General features: G+C 36.3%; 1 protein-coding gene across 1 annotated transcript; it reads right to left on the reverse strand.

Moving 5' to 3' along the window:
* Positions 1-3540: 3540 nt before the first annotated feature.
* Positions 3541-4116, reverse strand: LOC116145146. Its single transcript, XM_031430579.1, has one exon. It carries the CDS (start codon positions 4114-4116, stop codon positions 3541-3543), a length of 576 nt encoding a protein of 191 aa, XP_031286439.1.
* Between the last annotated feature and the right edge of the window lie 7222 nt (positions 4117-11338).

Below are 11338 nucleotides of genomic sequence, written 5' to 3' on the forward strand. Positions count from 1 at the left end.
TGCTGCGGGAGCTTGGTGTACACAACTGAAAAAGGAGACTTCCTTGTGGCGCTATGAGTAGTGCTGTTGTAGGCAAATTCAGCCTACGATAAAGCTACATCCCATTGTTTTGGTTTATCGCCACAAATACTTCGAATCAAATTGCCAAGAGTTATGTTCACAACTTCAGTTTAACCGTCAGTTTGTGGATGAGTAGTACTGCTGTAATTCAGAGATGAATTGAACTTCTTCCACAATGTTCTCCAAAAATGGCCAAGGAATTTGCTATCTTGATCGGAAGTAATAGATTTAGGTACTCCATGCAAATGAATAATCTCCTTGAAAAACAATTTGGCAATTCTGTTTGCATCTTGTTGGAGTAGATGCTCTAGAGCCAATCAATTATTGTAGAATTGACGCTTTGTAATAATGTTTATTAATAAATAAAGAGACATTTTCTACTATATCATGTAAATCATATCTGTATGTATTGATATATGTCCTTAGGATGGTGAAACTATGACGAGGGTATCAAGTCTTTCAAATCTTGATAGTGAGAACCCTATGATCACATATGGTGGTCATTCTAGAAATGTCCATAGCCCCAGTATTATTCTGACTAAAGAAACAGATAATACGGTAAGACTATCGTCGTGTTGAACGACCCTATCAAAAGGTAGTGACTGATCTCACTTGTCAAGTTTGTTTGCCGACAACCTAGTGCAACACATGAGTGCTTGCTGTAGGCAAGTTCATTGGACTGACCCACCAGAGGATTCTATATAGATGGTAACCTTAGTGTCTATGGAACAAATCATCTAATGAATGGTGGTACATGTGATCCTTAGACTTGAGATCATCGAAGCACCTTGTGCAGCGATTGGTGTAGTTTGACACTAGCCCAACGTAATTCTATTCAGAGGTATCAATACGGTAGTGATTGGCTGCATCAAGGAGTTTGTCAAGACTATGGTGGATCGACAGATGATTCATCACTCCCGAGTATGGGAGAAGTTATCTTACAGCGTAATTCAATGTATGACAATGACACTAAAGTTGTGGCCACAGTAGGATTGAGTTGTTGCTCAATCCAATTTATTTATTCGGTCATTGGTCCAGTAATTGAATATAAAGATATCGAGAGTAACCGAGGTTGACACTATTTATGTACCTCACTGTCGACATGATGAAAAGCTTACGGGTCACACACTTAGAAGATAATTTAAGAATCGTTTTGTTCAAGGGGTATTTTTGTCTTTTAGGACGAAAATGTATTTTGGTAATCTCACAGTGTAATTAAATTTATTGAGGTTGTTGACTGTATTTAATTTAATGTTAAAATTAAATTAGTGAGATTATATTTAAATATATGTATGCATATATTTAAATAAATTATTATTATTAATTAAATGTTAATATATTAATTGATTTTAATTATAATAATAATTAATTAAATATAAAATACCATTGCAAGAGTGTTTGGATATAAGGGTGGATTAGGGTTGGAGCCCATACCTATTCCATATAAGAATAGGGTTTTAACTCTAGCACTATATAAGTGCAAGTTGAGTTAAAAATATTCATTCATAATTCATTCAATCATTATTGAATAGAAAAAGGCAACCACCCCTTTACTCTCGCTCTCTCACGTTTCCCTTTATGTGAATCAAAGTTTTTCTTTGATTCAACTTGATTCTTGAAGCCACCCCTTTGTTCTAGCAAAACAAGGGCTGGTTCTTCGGATTGTCTTCGTATGGATCACCGTTCGTGCGGTTCTGCGTTGAATCAGTAGCGAATAAAAATTTATAGACATTTGAAGAAGTCTCCAAACATGCGTAAGATCTTTGATCCTTGAATGGATTGATATTTTTTGTGTGCAGAATTTTGATTTAACATGTAAACTATATAATCTATACTCAGATCTTGGCATAAAAGGAATCGATTCATCCTTTTGATCTTTGTTTTTCCGCTACGTTGGGTAGATCGATTCCTAACACATCTAGACATCTTTTTACAATGAATAAAGTGCGCCATCTTAGAAAGCTTGTTAACCACAACAAAAACAGAATCTACGCCCTTTGTATCCAAGGCAATCCAAGCACAAAATCCATAGATAAATCCTCCCAAATATTTTCTAGAACAGGTAAAGGCATATACAAACCAGTGTTTTGAGACTGCCCCTTGGCAGTTTGGCATATATAACATCGCTGCACAAACCTTGTCATGTCTCTCCTCAGATGTGGCCAATAATATCGATCACCCACAATAGCAAGCGTTTTGTCATGCCCTAGGTGACCAACAAGACATCCACCATGCAAATCTCGAATAAGCTTCTCTCCCAAGAAAATTTTAGGGATTCAAAGCTGGTTGCCTCGAATGAGAAACCTATCATGAATGTGAAAATCTTCAGCAGGTTGGTTTGTAACACACTGCTCTAATATTTTCTGAAAATCTTCATCCGTTTCATATAGTTCCTTCCCTATCTCAAACCCCACAACTTCTTGTGTCATGGTCACCAATAAATTAACATGTCCACTCAATGCATCTACTACTTTATTCTGTATTCCTACTTTGTGTCTTAACTTGAAAGGAAACTTATGTAGAAACTGAGTCCACCTAGCATGCATGTCTCTACTAATTTGCTTCTGACTATTTAAATACTTCAAGGCTTCATGGTCAGAGTATAGAACAAACTCACACCCCATTAAATAGTTCTCCCAAGTCTTCAAAGCATGCACAATAGAATAAAACTTCCATCATACATAGCCCATTTATGCCTTGCATCATTGAGTTTCTCACTTAAATAAGCTACTGGTCTCTTATTTTGTGAAAGGAAAGCTCATATTCCCACACCACCAGCGTCACACTCAACTTCAAACAAGGCCTCAAAATTGGGTAGTGCATAATTTCTCCTTTAACACAGCAAAGCTAGTTTCAGCTTCCTCACTCCATTGAAACTTCATTTTCTTTAGACATTCTATAATAGGTGTTGCAATACTACTAAAATTTCTAATCAAACGCCTATAGAAGGTCGCCAACCCATGAAAACTTCGGACATCCTTTATTGTTTTTGGGGTAGGCCACTTCCTAATTGCTCGAATCTTGTCTTCATCCACTTGAATACCATTTGCCCCAACAATATAGCCTAGGAACAACAACCTATTTGTCATAAAACTGCACTTCTTCAGGTTCACATTCATCTTGTTTTTTTGTAAAACTATTTGTATCTCGTGCAAGTGTTGAATGTGCTCTTCGTCTGCTTGACTATAATTCAGAATATCGTCAAAATAAACAACTACAAACTTTTCAATAAAAGGTTTCAATACCCAATTAATTACTCTCATAAAAGTACTTGGCATGTTTGTCAAACCAAATGGCATCACAAGCCATTCATACAAGTCCTCCTTTGTCTTAAAAGCTATTTTCCACTCGTCCCTATGTCTAATTCGAATATGGTGGTATCCACTTCACAAATCAATCTTTGTCAACACTTGTGCCCCATGTAACCTATCAAGCATGTCATCCAGCCTAGGAATTGGAAACTTGTAACTTATAGTAATTTTATTGCTGGCCCTGCTCTACACACATCCTCCAACTCTCGTCTTTCTTTAGCATTAATGAGGTAGGAACTGCACATTGACTCATTCTCTCTTGGATGTACCCCTTTGTTAATAATTCTTCCACCTTTTCTTTTAGAATCTCGCTCTCCTTTGGACTCATCCAATAATGAAGTAGGTTCGACAAACTAGCTTCAGGAATTAGATCAACGTGGTGATGAATATCCCTCATAGGTGATAAATCGTCAAGTAAATCCTCTGGCATCACCTCACTAAATTCTTCTAACAATGGCTTGATTGCTTCTAGGTACTCTTTTGTGTTCAACTCCCCTTCAGTGGTCAATACTTGCTTCACAATTAGTTCATACATCACCCTTGACGCTTTGAAAGCAACTACTAACTCTGTCCCAGAATGTGTAACAGTAAAGAAGGTCCGCTCCTCCACTTTAGAAGCTTTGGTTTTGGAACTCTTTTTCATTGGCATCAAGGTGAATTTGACACCATCTTTCTCCAACTTATAGGTATTTTCTCTCCCATCATGTTGTGCTACCACATCGAATTGCCAAGTGACGATTACCATCTGGCTTAGAATTTTGGCTTAAGGTGGAAGTTGCTGAAACTTGAAGAGACATTTCACTATTTTAGTTCTAGTTGGTGATAATGTAGTTTGTTTAGTGGCTTCTAGTGCTTCAAAATTTCAGGGGCTAGTGTGATAGAATTTGAGGTCGGCCTGACTCCTCACCCAATAAGTCATTGTTAAATGAGAGGGTTATCCCCTTTATAAACCAGTAGGCTTGAGCGTGCCTAGTCGGCGTGAGACTCCAACACTCTGCCTCACGGTCAAGCCCATATGTTGGGTCATACCTGTTAATAGAGGTAGTTATTGGCTCTAACTCCTCACCTACTAGTCAAGCACTAAGCTCAACTGGGCCTAACTCTAATACCATGATAGAATTTGAGGTAGGCTCGACTTCTCACCCAATAAGGCCTTGTTGAATGGGAGGATTAACCCTTCTTATAAACCAATAGACTTGAGTGTGCTTGTAAATGTTAGGGTTTGAGAGTCAGTTTAGAGAGTGTTTGAGAGAGGATTTGAGAGTTAGTTCAGAGAGTGTTTGAGCTGAAATTTTCTAGAATATCATTGAAAATGAAGCTTAGCTACAGTGAGTACAACGACTGACACCTATCTACTCACTACTTTACTCAAAACGACAGTGTTAGTTCTTATTGAACCAACTTACTGGAAATGACGCCATTGAGGAAGTAACCTTACAACTTTTGTGGCTAACATCCCCCCTCAAGCTAGACTGGGTTTCCAATCTTAGCTTGGTACAATTATCAAATCAGACATAAAAAGAAATTGACAATAGCAGCAAAATTTTATAGCAGCAAGTGAAACTTTTCTTCAATTAGAGCAGCAAATTTTTCTTCAAGTGTCACACTAATTTTTTTTTTCTTTAAGCAGCAAATGAGATGTGTCTTCAACACTCTTACTCTATCTTCAGTCATAATAATGTTAACATTAGAAACATCTGTAAGCTTTAACAAGATCTTCATCAATGTATTGAAATAGAGCTCATTATATACTTCATTACAGAGACTGTTAATCGGCAACTTCAAAAAATAAAACTGCCATTGCTACTCCAACACTGTTACTTCAACATGGAGGAAATTAGAGATTTCAACTTTTGATTAGCAGCCTGAAAACAAACAAACTCGACAAACAAACTTAACAAACAAAGCTTCCACTGCTACTCCAACCCTTATTACTTCAACATAGAGAAAATTGGAGCTTTCAAACAACCAAACTCAGCAAACAAAGCTGCCATTGCTACTCCAACATTTATTACTTCAACAAAGAGAAAATTGGAGCTTTCAACTTTTGATTAGCAGCCTGAAAACAAACAATTAGGAACAATCAAGAACAGTCAGTACCTGCTTTTGAACAAAAGAGCATTAATGACATGTGGGCTAGAAACCGATGCTGTCATTTGTTTACAAGAGCAATGTCGTTATTTGTGTTCACCGACTGCACCACATCAACCGTGACTGTGCAGTGTATTAAATTGAGCTGTGGACACATGTTTGGTCAAATACTTAGCATTGAAGATTGGACCGGTGAAACCCTATTGTACTGTAATTCTTGGAAGTACGTGTTCCTATGTATGCGAAAAATTATCTCGAACGTGCTTATGGGTGCATGAAAAACTGGATTGGAGCAGCAAAGCACCAACACCTTACGTTGCACACACCAGTATGACTCAGGGACTTCATCAAGTCTGTGAGGTTAATTCTGCAAAACGACTTCGCAACCAAGCCATTCGTTCTATGTATAATTTTTCATTCATGATCTTTACTATTATAGAAATGTGTGAGAACGACATCATACTCAAAAAACTGGAAACTATGTGAATCTAAGGATGAAAGAGCTATCAATAAAGACAAAAATCTTTTAACAGTTTCATCAGCGTTTGTAGTATTATTTTACGCAGGTGCTATAGCTGTGCCTCTTCCACCACATACTACTTGCATGATAATTTTTGACCGCATAGAAAAACAACAAATTTATGAGCCATTGAACAGATGACAAGCAAAATTAAGAAAAAAAAAAGAAAAAAAAAAAAATCCAACTTACTAATTATCACCACAGAGAAGGCAATCCACTCGCTCTTATGCCAATTCTAATTAATAAGGGGGTGTTTTTGGTCTAAGCGTTAAAAGCTGGTCGAAATTGCTTATAAGGCTGGGATCAACTGTTACTAACGCTGGTCAAACTATGCTTATAAGCTCTACAAATTAAGAGACTGTTTGTTTATAATTTTTGCTTATGGGTGGGAGGGGGAGGTTTATATAGTTGAGCTTTAAGGCACAAAACAAAAATAAAAAAAAAAAAGTTGCGGGAGGAGACTGGTACTTGTTTTTTTTTTTTTTTTTTTGGTTATAAGACACTCTGCTCTATAAGACAAGTGTGCACCAATATTCTTACCATATTTCTTTGTTATTTTAAAATTATAGTAACATTGTTTAATGTAGTACCTTTTGTATTTATTTATAATAAAAGTAAGTATAAGCCACATTTTACCAAACACGTCAATCTTATCAGGAACTTTCAAGTGCTTTACACAAAACACGTAATTGCTAAAATTTCAAAATGATATAAGGACTAAAATAGCTCATAAGTACTTGTCTATATAACTAATTTCATAAGCTCAGACAAACACCCCAAATATTGCATGTCTGGAGCCTAGTCTAACTTAGCTGTCTTCTTCGGTTAGATAAATGTAAGTTAATAATATCAAAGTCAAATACACATAAATGTAAATCTCACATTCATGTTAGTAAAAAAATTAAAAAAATTCAAGTTTTTTTGCAGGTTGATGAGCGGTTATCGGACCAACTTACGCTTTCATGCTAGGTAGTTAGAGTATGAGCCTCATCCTTGTCGCTTAAGGCTTTGTACCTAAGGTGGAGAGGACAATTTACCACCTTGCCTGGTCGCACAATTTACGATTTTAGTATATATTATGAGCATCAACAGATTCAACCGAATGGTTTTGAGGATATGGTGTAATTAAAACTAATCAATTAGTTAAGTTAACATAATAAAAGTGTTTGATAAACTCATTCTAAAACTGAGTAAATCGAAGTGCTTATAAAAGATCAGATTGTTAAAAGGATTTAAAAGATGATTTGGCTATAACAAGACAATTGGTACTTATATAAATGTTTTTTAATGACGAAAATAATGAAACAAACAATATAATTTAGTTGAATAAATCATTTATCATTTAGTTTAAAATTAAAAATAAAAACGAAATGGCACCATTGGCGATGGTCGACGGACAAGTTCAAATCCACATTGATCGGTAGTCTAACATGGAAAAATATGACCCTTTGGATCACTGAGGTACCACTCAGGCACTAAGAAAGCCGATATTACATGGAATCGGGGGCTACATCCATATGGCAAATTTACGGCCTAATTTCACCGCATCTTTAAACAAATGAGCATTGAAATCTAATGAAATCGCCAGATTCCAATGGATTAGAAACCTTTCACGCTTCGATGGGTCAGCATGGCACCAACGCGCCACCCTGATTTGCGTCGACCTACGATTTCAATGTGATTGCCCTCGTTGATCGAGGGTTCAACGAATGTTGACAGCATCGGCGACCGTCAATAGTTTTCAATCTTTACTTTTAATAATTTTTATATATTTTATTAAATTACTTATCAAACATAAAACTAGAGGAACAATAAATAATTTACGCTCTTAAAATGCCGTTTTTTGGTCCATTTTAATGCCACAAATGATTTCAACCTTTATTTCACCAAACCTAAAGCTATTTCCACATTATGTTTACAAAAAATTCGTTTCAAAGGTTTATTTCTAAAGGTTGATTACACGGGGAAAATACAGCATCGTCAAAAACCTTAAACTTTTTGCTTAAAAATCTGAATAACATTAAGCTTTCCCTAACGGATCGAGGGTTAGGCGACAATTAATACAGAGTGTGTATTGCACAATTTGATATATTTGGTTATGCTAAAATTTCCTTATATAAGGCTGAGGGGTAACTTAAACAACCTCCTATTAACAATCGTACAACTAAACAAATTTCATAACAGTTGTTTTAATATTTGAGTAATTCTAATATTAAAACTAAATGTCTTGTATTATAGAATAGGATTGATATTAATACAAAGATAAATTATTGAAGGGATTACTTGAAATGTTTATAGAATATGTGTTGGTTAGTTTGGACTAAGGATAGTTACGTTACATTGATATGTTTGGTTATGGGATACATTGGTGGGTACGTTAATAGATTATAAATGACCCTTTTTTAAAGATTAATATACTATATGTTTGTAATCAGTTTACCCCACAGAAATTGCAATTTGCTAAACACCCGCATGAAAAATGGTAAAGTTTGAACAAAACACCCCCACACCCCAAGCCATGTCGGCAATACCCCCATTGATTGCCCCCTGACAATCAACAAAATCGGGGGCGACGACTGCCAAGAGTCTTAAGTCCAAAAATGGCCATATCTAGCCATTCATGACCAAGATGTGGCACTTTCCGGCCAAATTTGGGGCAGTTCACAGCCACATCCTTAGTAGGAAATGGCTAAGAAAACGCGTTAATATATTGTCTTCTAATTACAACAGTAATTACTATTGGCTTTGTAAGTGAAGATGTCAAAAATCTTATATTACGTATGACACCAGCACGTAATGAATAATGGTAATATAAAAGACATTCATCTTAGTCATCCCCCATTACCCCAACCACACACACCTATTCTTTCTCGTATTGCAAAAAAGACATGACTCTCATTCGTATTCACCATATCTAGTTGCCATTAGACAGTAATAAAGGACACATGAATTGATGTGCTCAGCTTGATCGTTACATTATAGAGATAAAGGCGATAGAAGAAGACTACTCTGTATGCCACTTCGCCAGAACTGTCATGGATATTTATTATGGTTTTGTGTGCAACCAAAATACTGTGGCGAATAACGACACAGTTTACAAAATGCATATTTGTTCATTCAATATGATATGCATGGTAATCTCAATCGCTAGCGGGATAAATCGATAAATTGGCTGGTGAGTATACTAGATGTCATGGACTGGCACTCACAGTCTCTCTTCCAAATTTCGCTTAAAAATACAAAATAAAAAAAACTATGCTGTTACGCAATAGAGTTAATTGAAGGCACCAATAATAAAGGATTAAATAACATGTTCATCACCCTGTGTGTTTGAAGGAAAACGCTTGGTCCAATAAAATACAAAAAAGTCAATATAGTGGGTCCCCCGCTTCAGATTGGCTGCATTTAATAATTAAACAATCTATAAGGATAAAGCGGACATGTTAATCTTATTCTACAAGTAATAAATATAAAAAAAGACTACTATTTTTCACATTATAATAAAAAAATTCAATACAGAAAATCGAGAAACAATATGACCGCCACCCCTACCACCCCACCATCCCTTCAGAGTGGGCACCTACCCCTAACCAACCCCAATTTTGTGTGTGGTTGTGATGGGCTGAGGCTGTCATAGTTGGTGCGTGCGCGTGGTGGTGTGTTTCATGCGTTCAACTTGGTTATTAAAGGAGTTTTGGTTTCTCGAATTTTTTGATGGCATGTTAGTGTGGGGTGGTGCGGCTTTATTGAGGTGAGATTATTGGTTTGTACGTGGTTTGGTTTTGGGTTTTGGATTTGAATGGAATTTTATTTACGTTTTGTTTATTCAATTATATATTATTTCTGGATGCTTTAAACATAACAATACGGGCAATTGTTTGTTTTAAGGTAGAAACTTTATAGTTAAATATTTAATTTTTAAGTTATAGTTGTGAAAGATGTTTTTAATTTGTTCACAAATCAGTTCATATTATTTTTTATTTTTCATTATATTTCGTTATATAATCTCCTCCGGTCTAGTTTTTTATTTGGTAATTTATCTCCTCCATTAATATAGTAGAAATGGGGTGGTACAGTGGGACATTTGCTTTCAAAGAAAGCATATATCTTCAGTACGCTTCCTAACTGGGCAAGGGCGAAGCGTCTTACAGAGACAATGATTTTTGTGCGGTATTTTACTGGACCAAAGGCAATAATCATCAAAACTATCTCAACCCTCAGACCGAACAGCCATCATACTCCAAGACATAAAATACAATTAACAAAAAAAAAAAACAATATGAGAGGAAGACGGTTCGGAGATGTTTAGCTAGTATAAGAAACTATACAAAAGGAAGCGCTTGGTTTCACGCCACTACTCACCCTTGATCATGGCACCCACCTCACCACTCCTCCACTTGCAGCTCAGATTAAGACATAGCCTAAATCAACCTGCGAGACTCTTCTGCTGGGAGATACCAACCGGCTAGAATGGCATGACAGCATAACATGACTGTCTAGCTCCAAGACGAACCTTCGACAAACGTGAATTCTTTCCTCTGCGCGAACGAATAGACTATAATATTATTACCAAAACTTACATCAGTAGGAACCGAGCGTGCTCACTACGTAATTAGTTCTCATGCAGCCGACCGTATTGCAATGAGGAGCATATAACAAGACTCAAAACTTCCTCGAAGTCCTTCTTCAAGAGATGCCTTAAGTGTAACAATCTCTAGGGCATTCACTGTTGATCAAAATGGGGCGATTAGGAGACTTAGTATTATTCAGCACCATTTGCCGTTTACATCACGATGACCAACGGGTCATAGAATTAAATATACAAGAAGAAACGGAGAACTCATGGTGTGGTCTAAGTAATTGAAATTCAAGAGAGAGGTATGAAATATAAAATCTGCGTTTTCAGTCTCTGAGTATCTTGGTCTTCGGTGCAGACCACAAAGATTTGCTCTAAAAAGTATATCGACCTCAGGGTTTAACATTTAAAGGACACATTAAGCACTGTATAGCAGGGTCAAACATAATCAAGTTCTGTGCAGGTCTATAATCCCACGAAGGCAATAGGAAACCGTCTCTGGGGCGGGTGTGAGTTTCTGTCCCTTGACAGAACATGTAGTCTTTTGTAGGTCTCACATCATGTTCACAAGTATAGATACTCTGGTAATCTGGCATCGCGATGCAAAGATGGTTGTATTAGTAAATATTAACTAGTAAGGATTATGGTATGCTATAAAATTACATATGGATCAAGCACAAAACGAAGAACATTTCAAGCTGTGTGTACGTTAAAACAAAATTGAACTTGGCTGTAAGCATGGCACAATAAACGTAAAGATCAGAAAAAGTTAAAATCTTT

The sequence above is a fragment of the Pistacia vera genome, unplaced genomic scaffold, assembly GCF_008641045.1.
Source record: "Pistacia vera cultivar Batoury unplaced genomic scaffold, PisVer_v2 Contig460, whole genome shotgun sequence".
NCBI lineage: Eukaryota > Viridiplantae > Streptophyta > Magnoliopsida > Sapindales > Anacardiaceae > Pistacia > Pistacia vera.

Bases quoted from the DNA above. Each gene is read 5' to 3' on its own strand.
- LOC116145146 (XM_031430579.1), bottom strand. From the start codon at position 4,116: ATGGTAATCGTCACTTGGCAATTCGATGTGGTAGCACAACATGATGGG.